Consider the following 15305-nt stretch of genomic DNA (forward strand, 5'->3'; position numbering starts at 1 on the left):
CCTGTAGTACTGTGGATGAATGACCAAGCACATGGGAAAACTTCCAAGCTCAAATTGTGTAACTCTCATGACGGTCAAAAAATGAACTCCCATTGGATCAACCTAATTCACGAAGAGGCACTTTCTCCACCTCTTGGGGGCCTGATTAGACCTAGGGGGAGAATCTGTGGGATCTTGTGATAGCCAAGAGCAATTTACCACTCCAAGGGAAGGAGAGCAATAAATATACAAACAACCCAGTTGTTCTCAGGAGGGAGTTACTTTCAGCATAAATTATTAGGTCAGCAGTATCACTTATAAACAGGGAGGTGAAGTTTGATGATATTGGAGTGGATATGGTGGTCTACTTTGTACTCAAATTTAAATCCCCAAAGCAGTGGAAAAATAGTAATAAAAATGGCCGTTGTGAATGGCATTCTGAACAGCCATCAATCAGTAACAACAATTTTATGGTTAAATTCATTGGTCATGACACATCTTCTAATATAGCTGCCATTTACAATTTTATGTAAGTTTTCATATTAAAAATGATTAACTGTTTAAGAATATGTTGCCCAGTTAATCAGGGCTAGCATTTTTCTTCATCACATGACTTTTAAGCAATTAACTGGTCAATCAATGTTAGACATAGTTTGAAGAGAATAAAGTGCAAAGTGCATCATCTTGCCTTTTGCTTTCCTTGGTGGGTCACCAGGGGTTGTTGTTCTCCTTCAAGTAGCTAGCTAGAAGGATGGCATCTGTTTTGGAATATGAGGCATTTCAATGTGATGAAACACAACTGAAATGTGACTGCCTCCTCATGCTGCCATAAGATACTAATACACATTGATCATGTGGTATAGTCATCTCTGAACTGCTTCATTTTAGGCTAAAGTTAAGGATAATTTGCCGTGATTGGAGGCAGCATACTACGTAATGGGGGCAGGGGGCAACAGAGAAGAGCCTTTGTCTTCCACAACCTGCTTGCAGACTGTCCAGAGGCACCTAACTGGCCACAGTGTGAAATGGATCCCTGAGCTAGAGGGCACACAGCTCTGATGCAGCAGGGCTGCTTGTGTTCCTGAATAAGAATAAAATCAAGAAGTCCCAGTAATGAAAAGGAAGAATATGGTTGGTAAGACCCTTTCTAGACTAAAGCTAGCGATATTTGTAGCTCCTTAATGAGGTTCAGAATTAATGCAATTTTTTTAAAAAATGGTGCCGTATACAAAAACATAGGCCATGGGAATCAGGGCAAGTCCTGCTACTTTCTTGTGTGCTTATCACATGAATTGCCAGAAGATCAGATAAACTGGATGCACCCCAAGTTAATTTATTTGCAGGAGGGGGGACTTTAATCCTTGAATAATTGTGCTGTCCTTGTTTCCAGCAGGTACATATACCCCAGTTTCTCTTTCATGATGCTACACTCACTGCTGCTTCCCTGAGGGATTAGGGTTGACCACCAAATTAGTGGTATGGTGAAATGAAGAGAGGATGTGCATCATTCCATCTTTGGCAATTCTAGTTCCATTCTCATGCTGCACTAGTGGGATTGAGCAAGCACTCCTGTAATGTTAGATGGAAAGTGGGATGGTTGAGTTAAGCTTGGCCTTTGCATCATAGTACAGTTCGTCCTTTTTTTCTCAACCAATCTCTTATTCTTAAGCAACAGAGTAAAAAAAAAAACAAATGCTAATGAGGCAGCCATATCGATCTTCTGCAGCACAAATAAAAGTCCCATTGCTCCTTACAGACAGACTCATTTATTGTTGCATAAACTTTAGTGCCACAGGACCCAAGCTCATGAAAGTTTACACTGCAATAAATGTGTTGGAATTAAAGCAGGCTCCCAAATAGTGAAATCTTTGCTGCTTTGTGTGCAAATGCAGACTTGTCAGGGTGGCGTAAGTAACAGCTAAGCAGGAGCAGGAAACTGCTGCTAGGCGAGAACATATTTTGCATCCTGGGAGAGGAAGTGGAAGTTTCCGGGACTCTTTTTGCAGCCTTGTTAGCTCACGATGACATCTCCATTATAAATTGCTGTGTCTCCTCTCACTTCTAAAAATTATTGCTGGCCCAGCTGATCTGTGGCAGAGAAGCTTTGGTCATGGAAAAAGGAGGCCGAGGGCTAGGGTGGCTGTGGACTCTTTAGATGGGCAGGGAGTATGGTTGTTGTGTTTAATAAAGTGGTGTGGCTGTGCCTGGTGCAGTTGACTTCCGGCCAAGAACCTTGACCTTCTTGGCTCCTTGTTTTTGTTTATGAGCAGGAGAGAGTAAGGAGAGCACGGGGGCTCCAGAGGGAAACTGGTCTGTGTAGAAACTAAGCAAGTGATGCAATAGGCAGATAACTGTTTCCCTGTTGAGGCAGTGAACAAGTGGTTCCTGAAGCAGCCATGGGATACTGGTCAGTCTTTTATGTTCAGCGTCTGCCTCAGTAGCACTGGCTAAGAGCTGATCTGCACGTGCAAACCAATGACACTGTACATTGTACAACTTTGTTGGTTTTAGCCTTGCCCTCTCGTAGATGTAGAAATCTAGCAGAAGCCAGGAAGCTTTTTGAATTAAAAACACACAAAACTTCCTTATGTTGAATAAGGCTGTTCGTCCATCTAGCCCAGTGCAGTCTACTCAGATTGACTGGCTCTCCTAAGGATTTTCTCTTGCCCCGTTGCTGAAAATCTTTTAATGGGAGGTGCCTGGGACTGAGCCTGAGATTTCTTGCACGCAACACATGTGATTTATTGTGGTTCCTTCCTGACACAGGAGAACGTTCAGATAAGCATTCCCACACACACCTGAAGCACTACAGATTGAAAAAGGCTGTTCTGTGAGATTATTACGAGCATGTTGGTCAGCTCAGTGCAGCAGGGCCCCTTTCCACCATAATTTTTCAGTGGCACAGTCACTAAGGAAGGCCTTCCTCCTGGCAGAAACGCTTGGCTTCTTTTCAGAGGAGCTGGCTTCATTTTGTAACTTGTGGGTCTGCCAGAGGATGAGGAGAAGGATTGTCAGATGCTATTTTGTATGTTTAAACAATGATAGCCTGCAAGATTCTGGCCAATGTCAGCATAATCACTAACTCAGCATATGCCAGTAAGGAAGTTTAGCAGTAATGACCCTTATTTTAAAACACTTCTCTTTCCACAGTTGCATTAAGGCAGCCTGGCAAAGGCACCTCAGTTGGGGAAAGATGGGAGTCACATCTTTCTCAAGCTTTTCCACAGTGTTCCATCTGTCTCTCTCTTTATAAGCTTTTGTGTTCCAATTGAGAAGCTCCTGTGCACTGACAGGCCATCTGAGAGTCTCTGAGCCCCTGTCTGAACATGGGTTTCCTTATTCACTTCAGTGGGTTGTATCCTACTGCTGCACTCAGGTAAGAGTGGTGTGTTCCATTGGCACAAGGTACATCCCACCAGCAGAGGAGCCTTTTGTGTTAGCAGGACATGTCTTGTGCTGAGAGAACCCTCCTCTTCTTAGCTGAGCAAAGTGGTAAGGTGCTTCTCAAAGTTAAGGGACTGCAGGGCATTCTTTTTCATAGTCTTCATAGTTCTTGACACTGTTGTGAGTGGCAAAGCCCCTCCATTGCACATGGGAGCACCATGTACACATTGAGGCCTGTGAAATTTTGGAATGGAGCAATGTTCAGAGTGATGTTGCATTCTCATTCTCGTTACCTCAGTATTATTACTTACACAATGCGGATGGAGTTGTGTTTGTTTTGTTTCTACAACCAGTCAGCCCTGTGAAATAAGCCATATAATTTTTATCAAGAAGTACTCAAATCTGAATGCATGAACATAAAGCCCAGATAGACATCTCTGTTTCCAAGGAAAGCTAGACTTCTTAAAATTCTAACTGCAACACTTGGGTTGAACCAAAGCATCTTGGAGGTTGTAAGTTCTGCAGACTGAATGTGGGATGATTTGTGCTACATTACTATATGGCATCCATTTTGTTCACTGGTATCCTTCTCCCTTCCCAACTTTCAGAGCAGCTGGTGCTGGGAGCCTACAAAGAACTGTCTCGGCGTTGGGATAAGGACTATGACTCCTTTGTTTTGCCACTGCTGGATGAACTGCAGCCCTGTTACATTCTCTACCGACTGGACACTCAGAATGCACAGGGCTATGAGTGGCTCTTCATCTCCTGGTCACCTGACAACTCCCCTGTAAGCCTTCCATTTATTTCAAGTAAAAGAAACCCTGCTCGGTTTTCTCCTCCTGTGTCCATGTTTGTCTGGCACAGATAACAAATCTATGCTGTGCAATGAGGATGAAAAGCTCTGCTACGTGTGCAGTACAGCCATCATTCCAGTCGCTGTACCACCCCTTTCAAGTCTTGTAATAGCCATGCTGGGTTGGTTTATAATATTTTTATCTTGCTCTTCTTCAAGGAGCTAAGGGCAGCAAACATGGTTCTCCCATTCTCCACTAACATTCATGACAACCCTGTGAGGTAGGTTAAATTGAAGAATGACTGTCGCAAGATCACCCAATGAATTTCATAATGAGGTGGAATTTGAACCTGAGTCTCTCCAGACCTAATCTGACAGTCTAGCTCACACTAACATGCTAGATGTATCCTCTTTAACTTTTGCAAAGTCAGCCTGCTATTATTTTAAATGTTTATATCACACATCCTCAGCAAACAGTATTTTTGAGACTACAATGCCAAGACCACGGCAATACAGCCCGGAAAACCCACAACAACCATCGTTCTCCGGCCGTGAAAGCCTTTGACAATACATTTTTGAGATACCTCATATGATGAAATGACTTCCCCCAGGGTTTTTTAAAAGAGTTTTTAAATTGCATGTTTTGATTTTTGATATGTATATTTTGTTCCTTGAAATTGTTATGCAGGTATCTGATTAGGCAGGAATGGGGACATGATTGAATGCACAGCCTTCCAGCCATTTTGGAAGAGCCCTTTTAGAATCTAGAACACAAATAATAGTTAAGGAATAACAGTTGAAAATGACTGAATGGTGTATTGGCTAGGTTTGAATGGAACAGAGTTAAGAAATCTAAGGTAATTAGAGAGAAGTGTTTACTTTTAAAAGATACTCCTGGGCAGAAACACTTCCTCTTAACAAGTTGAGTTATATTCGTATAGCTCTGTAGTAGAGTATACAGAAGGTCTCAGGTTCAAACTCTGCATCTCCAGTTAAAAGGATCAGGTAGTGGGTGATGTGAAAGACATGCATCGGAGACCCTAGAGAGCTCCTGCCCCTCTGTGTAGGGAGTGCTGACCTTGATAGGCCAAGGGTCTGAGACCTGGTATAAGACACGCATTTGTGTTCATGTAGAGCCAATCTAGGAGGCTGCAAAGTATGTATCGAGAAGTCTGCTTGTTAACTTCTGAATCAACACTTTTGCTCAGTTTGGTAAAATAGGTTTTAATAGTAATATGTGTTTGTTATATATTACCCAAGAATATTTTGTGTTTCTTCATAGCTTGCAACATTCATAAAAAACTATAACGCTGTTAAACTGTTTGAACTATTGTTATATAGTGGTCTTAAATTCAATCAGATATAACTTTTAGTTTCTTTTGAAAGAAAGAATTGGGGCTGTTACCCCAGTTGTGTAAGCAATCTTACACAATTACATAAATTTTCAAAGTAGATTAAATCTGCATTAATTCTTCAGTCTTTCCTTGTTTGTTTTGACATGATGTGGTTTCTCATAGCTGCCAGTATTTCGGAAGAGCTGTTTCTTTCTGTCAATGAAAAAAGAGAGAGCTTCTTCCAAAATTGTCCTGCCACCTCCAGTTTTGTAATTTAAAAATAATTAGCCATTTACAATATTTGCTGCTCTGTTAATTGGAAAAATGTTTTAAATTGATCAAAATATTTAAATGTATTAATCATCAGAGTTGTTACAGAATGACATGTAAAATGAGGAATATCTGCTCTACTCTTAATATTTATTTAATACTTTTAAAGGTGTAATTGGCTTGAATGAATTTGACTGCAACACATGTTGCAGTGCTCATCACCCACCATACCCAGATTACAGAAGGCTAAGTGGTTTGGTTGGTTTTGTTGCAACAGACTAAAAATCCTATGGCACCTTAAAGATGAACGATTTTCTTGCATGCTACTGTCAGTTGTCACCCAAGTGATTGGGAACCTTTTGCTTAATTGATTTTCTCTGTTTCCATACTTTGGCATTGATTTTAAAACATGAATTCAATCTAACAAATCATGAACTTTTTGAAGAAAAGCTATCTTAAAACCTTGGTGATTTAACATGTCATGAAACAACAGGAAATATTTCTGTAGACAGAGGTCCTCTGTTGGGGTTGAGCCTACTTTATCTTACCTCAAAGAATCTTACGGAACTCTTGCACCTCTAAGAGAATCTCTGGTTATTTTAGACCTGCCGTGCCATCTGGTGGCCACCTTAGGCAAATATATTAATGATTGAATTTAGCACTAGCTGAATCCCGAAGCCCAACCAGGTGAAATAGGGGATAATCCATTAATAAATACTCGGTGCATGTTCTTTTGATAAGTAACATTTGGAGGATGTAGTTTAGATCAGTAGTTTGGATATGCAGCCCCATGCATCTTTATCTACTCATAAAGCTGCCACTAGCTTATTTCCCGCACCCACCCTTACAGATCTGAATCATTCTCTCCTTTTACTTGCTGAGAATGAAGATGTTGCTGAAAGCATTCATAACCGCTGTAAAGATACATCAGTGGTACAAATGTATGACACTTAAACTACCAGAAGTTTAAAATTGGCATGGCTGTCCCCAGTGGGTTTATCTCTGAATTGGAATATTTCACCACATTTCCTCAAAAACGGGAACCCCGTGATGGAGACAAGTAATAAATTGCTCGGAATTTCCAGGTACTTATGTAGAGCTCCTTGATGAGATCACTCAGAGTAGGGAGCAGCTGGATTCAGTCCTTGCCTAATTGCTTTTATTGGCTGCCCTATAGATTTTTATATTTCCATGTTCTGCATGGCTGATCTCATCATCCAGAACACTGGTTTGAAGCCCATGACCTTCTAGAGATTATGGGTCAGTTCAGATATAAGTAACATTCCTGATCCTAGTTTCAGGTGTGTAGCTGTGTTGCTCTGCAGTAGCCAGAGAAAAGAGCCACACTGTTAGCTACATCTCCTAGGATTGTCTGTACGGCAACAGTTAGGTCACTGGCTTTTTCTGTGGTAGGCTGGTTCCTCTGAAATGGTATACTAGAGTGGGTGCAAAAACTGCCTTCACTTGCTGCATTCAGGAAGGCACGCAATATGGTTTTATTCCACAATGCAGTTGATAGAGAGTAGACAGATTTAGCTAAGTATTTAACTTTTTGCTGTTTTTATCTGTTATTGGGTGATTATAATGTTTTTGTGTCCTTGTTTTGCTGCTTTGTTAACTGCCTTGAGTCTGATGGGGCAAGGTGGGGTATAAATGTCTTAAATAAATAATCTGGCCTTCAGATTGGCAGTGGCCATGAATATGTTCAGATAGCTATGGAATGGCCTGTCCCTATCACTGATGTCATCTTTTTCTGTGTCTGGCTAGGTAAGACTGAAGATGCTCTATGCAGCAACCAGAGCAACAGTGAAGAAAGAATTTGGAGGAGGACACATAAAGGATGAGCTCTTTGGAACAGTTAAGGTATTGGTCATTCGGCACATGTAATGATGTAGTTATGCTGTGATACATTGGAGGAAAGGCTTATCTGCCAGTATCTTGTGCAATATGGCATAGTTTTGCTTTTTCAGTAAAAAGCTGCTAAAGATCCATCTACAGGATGGAGAGGTCATTCTGATTCATTTCCCCCTTTGATTGGTTTTCATTTCTGTAAGGCTGAACACTCTAAGAAAAAGTTGTACCTGTCCTTCAGAAATGTTATTGGGATCTTTAGCTTTGCCCATTTTCACATCCATGGGTGAATTCAGTTCTACCTTCCAGGGGGATTTTTTCAATCTCTCCTTTGTGATTGACTGAGAATCTTTGTATGAATTGTTAGTGAGATGGAACTCCATTCAACCAGTGTGTTATCTTTGTACAAAACTGGGCTGTGAATGGGCTAGTTTTCTGACATGGGCTCTGAATTGGCTAGTTTTCTCATGTGCCTGTTTTTTTGTTTTCTTTGTTTAATGTTTCTTTTGAGCCTTAGTTTATTCAAAACTTCTGACCTGATAATGAGCCTTGTTACTTTTCAGTACTATTTATTATACTTCTTGAATGTAATGTTGTTGAGGAGGAATTACTGTGACGGAAAGACCCCCTTTGTTACTTAGAAAAGATGAGGTACATGGGTTTCACATTGGATCCATACACCCCTGTTTCATTGTTAACCAGGAAATAATACCTGTTCAGACATAAATATGATCGAATAATGGCAACCTACCCTGAATTATGCGCTTATGTGAATCTTGGCACAGTGTAGTCTCAGTCATGAAATCTGTAGGAAGTTGTTTTCATGGTCCTGTAGTTTTCATGGAAAGAACCATACGGTGGCAGCATTGCTCATGAAATAAGTCTGTGCTATAAATGATGTGCTTTTGCCCATCTGTCTGCAACTTTGATGTGCCCGTGAAATCCTCTGGGTGAGTCTGTCTCTTGGTCATGTGCCAGAATGTCTGACATTAAGTACAGTCTGCATGGCCCAGTGTCAACTTACACCAGCGTTCCTCTGTTTGGGCATTTTAATTTCTTAAGCAGTTAGTACACTGTATGGAAATTCCTAGCTTGTTTCTCACTTGGCTGGTCCCTGCATCTTCAGAAACAGAGCAGAGGTTGTGTGTGTGCACAGCTAATCCCTGCAATCCTCACGGGGTGGAGGAATCCTGCTGTGAATTTATATCAGTTTCAGATCTGAATCAGAAGCTGCGCGTACCAACTAGGTATCATGTGCTGTAGCTGCTAGGAAATGGTTGTTGGAAACTGTTGGGGTCCTCCTTAGCCTATTGCTTTTCGCTGTTGCATATGTTGCCTAATGGCATTGACCTCTTCAAGTACAGTTTAAGTATATCATTAATTAATCATGACTGCACTTACATAGAATGCAGGCCGTATGTTATGTAGGGCTGACATCTGCTCACAGGACAATTCAGCTTTGGTGCAGAAGAAAGTAGCAAAGACCCTAAAGCATAGTTCTATCTCATGCTTTGTTAAATGTAAAAAAGTCTGAGCAGTGTCACTGGCTACACCCTTCTTTTTCAGCAGGAGACTGGCATGTCCTGGGCCCTGGCAAACAAAACTGGCCTCAGTCTGGAACAAGTTCCCATGTCTGTCGATCCTGGAGAGGGGGAGGAGCTGTGCCCTTTTCTGCACTTCCTGTAGCCCCCTAGGAAGCAGGGAGCCTGGCTGGCTGGCTGGCTGCTGGGTCATCAGAAATAGATTGATAGACCAAAGGGCAAGAGACGAAGATGTTTGTACTAAACAGAAGCTTAGAAACAGGAAGGTGAAAATGGAATGGTGCTTTAGTGGACCGCAGTAACAATGGGCTGATCAGATCCTGTTGGGTCTGCATTCATGGCCTAGTAAAATAAGATTGACAACAGAATATTTAATGTTAACTTGCCTTGGGTACCCTCAGTCTTTTAAGATGCCCCTTTGACCTGAACCTTGTGGTTCTAGTGTCTGTTGAATGGGCATTTCCCTTGTTCTCAGAAGTTCTGGATCTTTGTAACACTGGCAGAAGAGAACTGATTTCCCTTTGTTTGGTTATTGAGCTAAGCCATTCTTTTCAGAATTAATTAACCATGAGGTATTCCATTTTTCAATTTGTGCTGCAAGAGTCTGCAAAGGAGTCTTGCTGCTACACTGTAGGATAGCTGACCATCACTGCTGAGGGCCCTTGCATAGCAGAGCCAACTTAGAACATTAACAGAAGGTCTAGGGTACAGCCATGGATCTACATAGCATAAGATGTGTTCCCTGTCTCCTTTCTCTGGAACTACACTATCCCAAGCTCCTTGTAGGAGTGTGCTATAAACATGTAATGTCATAGATCTGCTGTATTTTGTATGAAAACTGCAGTTGTCACATCAGCACCTCTGTTTGGCTACAGGAAGACATCTCCTTCAGTGGATACCAGAAGCACGTGTCATCCTGTTCTGCCCCAGCTCCTCTGACTGCAGCGGAACAAGAGCTTCAGCAGATCCGAATCAATGAGGTGAGAGGCAGGGCACTGAGATGCTTATGCAGATGACCACCTAATCGTTTTTGTTTCACTTACAGTTTCCTCTGGCACTGTTATGCCTCAGAGAGGTACTACCATGATCTCGAGGCTGCATGTATTATGTTGGGATTGATATAACCTGGGAGGACGGAGCTCAGCCATGATGCACCCCTCCTTTGAAAACAGATTGTGCCCTCTGACTGAAGACCAGGGAAATGGAACGTATTTAGAGAGGAAAATGTGGAAAGATTGTTGGGGCCATGGATGATTCTAGGTATACCCTTGTTGTCCCTCTTCCGTTCTGTTTCTCTTTACTTATCTCGCCCAGTTCCTCCTTGAAGCACCTGCTTCCTTGCCATTTCTCCATGTTTATTTCCTTCCGGCTGTGGCCTTTCTTCTGTTGCTTTGTTTTGACCATATCCAGAAGAGGGCTGTGCTGGGGAAGTGGACCTGTGTCCTTACAAGTCTGTCTGTCACAGTCACTGGCCTATAAGAAGCTTGTGACAGTTGCCTGACTGCATTCTGCACAGCAGTCACATCAGCACTGACTCTGCAGACTTGGGGAAAGAATCACTGTTTCCCAGCATTGAGTACAGTGATCCCAGTGCGGCAGAGATATGAAGTGCCCACAACAAAAGTAACCTCAGGGATAACAGAAGATTTGTTTGAAATAAATGGGTGACAGCTGTGCTTCTGTTGCCCCAAAACAATTCACCATGAGCTTATCCAGAAGAAACAGTTTTTGAAAGCTCCATGTCAATTCTGGATATAATTCTTTGGTAGTGAGATTGGCTATCCCACTGAACGATTTCCCAGTTCAGCAGCCAGAACCCTCTTCATTTAGAGTGTCAGACAAAAACTGCTTGCTGGCCTGCAGTACTGCCCAATAGTTCCACATAAGCAAAGAGAATGGAGTAGCCATCGCTTTGTGCTATTAGCTTGTGAGAGCACCTAAAATCTATCACAGACCCATGGAGGAACAATGGTTAACACCAAGTTATCTGATAACTTGTGTTCTTCATTGTTCCTCCATAGTCCTCTGATAGTTTTAAAATAATCACAGAAATATATTGTTTATGAACAGTATATGCCATTGGTCCAGTACTGTACAGAACTCATTTGATACCCTTTCTTGACTTTTCTGTTTTAGTCTTCCAAGAATTGTTTTCCATTTCTGTACGCTCCTTTAATATAAAGGTGGACCTAAACAATTTGTCACCTGCCAGATTTGTGCTTTAGGGCTCTCTCCTCATCTTCCAGTTGATGATCAAATCAGCTGATGGATTTGCAGCTAACATGTGCCAGCCAGCTTTCTTATGTACTCTGCCTTAAGCCTTGGGGATGTTAGAATCTCTCTTGGAGAAATAATGGCAGTGCAGAAGCCAGAGAGACCGTCAGAAATTAACTTTTCGTTCTTTCTAAAGGCAACTTTTAAGTGAAATAACACAGACACCCAAATATGGGGCAAGCACCTTCCAGGAGACAGAAAGACATTGTATTGCCATAAAAGTGAGTGCTGGTGGAAAGGGAACAGGTAGAAGAGAATGAGAGCAATCAGGAGCTGTCCCCTCCATTGAAAGCGAAGGGTGTGAGATGAAGAGGTTTCTGCTAGAGGTGTGAACAGTATGGACCAAGGAGGGGGAGAAGAACTGGGTTGGGAGAAGGGGGGAAAGCTGCCACCTGTAAAAAAGATGGAGAAGAGGAATCACAGCAATAAACTAGGGAAATGTGGGCCAAGTCTCCCTCACCGCAGGCTCCATGGAGAGAAGCTACTGTGACACAGGATCTTTCCAGTTTGTGTTGAATAGGTCTGCTGGATTCTTCTGTGTTTGTTGTCAGTGTAAAGACCTGCTGTTTGTAAATGTGGGTTTTTAAAAAAAAGTGAATTCCTCTCTGCTCAGTGTCACTAATATATGGAAGCATCATACTTCCTCAAACCTTTCTGGGAATGCTGAAAGAAGAATACAGTTCTGGGGTTGCTGGCTGGCTGCAGATCTAAGTAGCATTGAAATTGTACAAGGTATCTTTGCTGTCCCTTCACCTGATTTCTCCAAATATTCACATAGGGTTTGCCTCTGCTAATTGTTTGTTGTACTTCAGTAACACAAAGCTGACTTGCATTTTATGTTTGAGCCATATATAGGATGTTGGGTGAAAGTAAGTGTTACCGGGTTAAGAAAAATTATATTAGCTTAAAGAAAGTAATTTTGCCTCACCTTAGAAATAGTGTTGTGCACATTGAGCAAGGACCATAAAAACATTTCTTCTTTGTAATCGGGGTTTCTTGAGCCATCCATGAGTATCAAATTTTAACTTTCTGTCAGTTGGAAAAATAAGCAAGGCCCAAATGTCTTTTTTAGTTTGTTTTGTGTGTGTGTGTACTTCAACACTATGTATTACCTTACCTCAGTTAGAAAAAACAGCCCACCCCAATAATATATCTCCTGTTCTCTCCCTCATCTTTTTATTCAGCAGTGCAGTTAAACAATTCCAGCCCAGTTATCTTTGTTTTTTCTGCTCCCTTCTCTAAATATGTATATTGATGCTTCCAATGACTCCCGCTACATTTTGCCTCTGCATGGCTGAGTGGTTGTGGCAGCCTGTGAAGAGACTTCCTCTCTGTTCAGTGCTCCTTTGCTGGGTCACTGTGCATGTGATTTGGTGTCAGTGTAGCAGGCAAGATGTCAACTTTGTTTTGAGTGCTGCTCAGAAAATTACCACCCATGAAAGCCCAAATAGTCTGATGAGATCCTGTCACTCCTTCTGTCTTTTTTCTTGACAGTATAACCAAGGGACTTTTGCTCCCATGAACAGATTTTGCCTAGGACGCAATTTCCAATACTCCATGACCAATCTGACCTGCAGTTGATTTCTGGGGTCTCAGGCAGAGGTCTTTACCTGACCTGAAATCCCAATACAGCCTCACGCTTTGTGCATGCAGAGTGAGTTCAGACATTCAGACACGTTCCACTCCTCTTTTGAAACATTACCTGTATAACCTGAGGAGCTCACAGAAGTCCTTGTCAGCAACAGGCGCTGGTATAATCTGCAGAAAAACACGTCTGAACTGTGGAGATCAGAAGTTCTGAAGCCCTGCATTGAATTCCCTTGCTAGAAAGCCTGGGAAGAATTCTCAGTCCACTTGCATCCCATTCCATCCTGACTCTTTAGCACTACCTTTAACCCTGTTTGGCTCCTTGCACAGTACACATCTTACCCTTAGTGTGCACTGTATGGAGTGGCATTGCTTATCAGACAATAGTCCTGGAGCCTGGTAAGGACTGATACCTTGTCTTTACAGCACATATTTAACAAGACAGTATCTTTGAGCGAGGCCAGAGTACCTTCATACTTTTAGGAATTGGGAGTTGGCTGGGGAGGAGAATGGAGGCTTGTCCCTGACACTAAGGGACAGCTTCCCAGGAGGGAGAAAACTCTAGGGTGTCTGGCCCAGTGCTTCTCCCTCTGAACCTGAGGCCAAAGAAAACAGAAACTGGGAGTAGAAAAGTTCCTGGTAAGAAGGCATAACTTCAGGCTAATTTCAGCCTTTTCTCCTTGGTTTTCAAGTTAACTGGTTATATTGTTAAAACTCATTTTGTTGCAAAGCTTCTTAGTTTTGCTTGATTTAAGCAGATTTTTGCCTGTATCTTGCAGGGGAAAACAGCCCAGGTAAGTGCTTTCTGTCGCTTGCTTGCCTGGTTTCTTTCTGTAGTTTGCTCTTCTGTTCCTTTGAATGAAGTATGAGGACTAAATTAGGGCATGCCAACAAGAAATGCTCACTTGGAGGCTGCCATTCCAGATTTTAAGGTAACACAGCCTCTGGTTTAGTATATAAATATTATGTAATGCCTTTCATCTCTTTCAGAGTCCTGAAAATTAAAACTCTTCCAGTGTTTTTGCTATATCACTAAATACTAATGGCGTATGTATGTGTATTTTATACACATGCAGCACATTCATTTTTTTAGGCCTAGTTGTACTTAGTTTGGAAACCTTTCTTTTCCAAAGATATCATTGCATTTCCGGTGTAAGGGGTTCTTCCTCTGCCATCATTAAGCTAGTAAAAGTTGAAATTATGGGCACACACACACACACACACACACCCCGTCTTAGTTTCACTTGCCACTGGTATGTTGGGAATGGGACAAAACATGTCACACTTAGGAATGGCCACTAGCAGATCCCAGTGGCAAGCCTCTGCCAGCCTTGGCTTGTGACATCTAAGTTTGCTGGAGGCAGACTGTTGGCAATAGCGACACCCTTGATAAAACAAGCACATTATGATTAAGCATAAATTAGGAACAATAAGGGATGCTTGTTAACATTAATCTTCAACGCTCCATCAAGTTTAATGAGCAAGCTCTGGCAAAAGGGAAAAGTAGCAACTAGGTTGTGTTGTGGCTTGCTTTACTCCAGATTGGTTTGCTACCCCTAATGCACGTGTTCCTGTTTGTGCAGTGCTGCTGTGTTCTTTTACCCCAAAGAAAGGTCAAGGAGTTGTTGGATTGTTGGAGGAGGAATGTTGTCTTATATGACCTTCACATGGCAAATTTCAAGGGACAAAGTATTAGGAATGGCTGAACTTGCCCACTCTTGTTGCCTTTAGACTAAGTGCTTTCATCCTAGTTTCATTTGTCTGCAGTAGTTTGCTGCTCTTACAGTTTTGTACTATTCTTTCTGTGACAAATTGGTGCATACAAGAAAGTATATAAGAAGGCTAGAAACCATAGGAGCAATTAACAAAGCAATCCTATGCTGAGCATTCTCATTTAAACCTAGTGGACTTGGACTGGAGTAATTCCTCATAGGACTGCAATATACTCATTGATTCCAGTGTAGCAAAATGACACAGTCAACAGAGGTTGACCAGTTGCTGCACTCTGCTCATGAGAAATATTTGAATGCCAAAGCACTTTAGTACTTTGTTTTTCAGATTCAGAGGATGGTAGTTTTACAACAACAGTGTGCTTATATACCACTCTTCTAGACAAATTAGTGCCCCACTCAGAGTTGTGAACAAAGTCAGTGTTATTATCCCCACAATACAGATGGGGCCAAGAGGAGTGGCTTACCCAAGGCCACTTGCAGAGTTCATGGCAGCAGTGAGATTTGAACCAGCAGAGTGCAGATTCGCAGCCCAGCCACTTAACCACTGTGCTACTTTCTC

General features: G+C 42.0%; 1 protein-coding gene across 1 annotated transcript in view; it reads left to right on the forward strand.

The window, feature by feature from the left end:
- The window catches only part of TWF2 (twinfilin actin binding protein 2), a 77124-nt gene that overhangs the window by 44411 nt on the left and 17408 nt on the right, over positions 1-15305 (forward strand). The window contains exons 3-5 of the mRNA XM_054976295.1: positions 3972-4150; positions 7528-7623; positions 10028-10132. Coding sequence (XP_054832270.1) covers positions 3972-4150; positions 7528-7623; positions 10028-10132 — 380 coding nt within the window. The remainder of the gene's footprint in view (positions 1-3971; positions 4151-7527; positions 7624-10027; positions 10133-15305) is intronic.

The sequence above is a fragment of the Eublepharis macularius genome, chromosome 4, assembly GCF_028583425.1.
Source record: "Eublepharis macularius isolate TG4126 chromosome 4, MPM_Emac_v1.0, whole genome shotgun sequence".
In the NCBI taxonomy this organism is placed as follows: domain Eukaryota; kingdom Metazoa; phylum Chordata; class Lepidosauria; order Squamata; family Eublepharidae; genus Eublepharis; species Eublepharis macularius.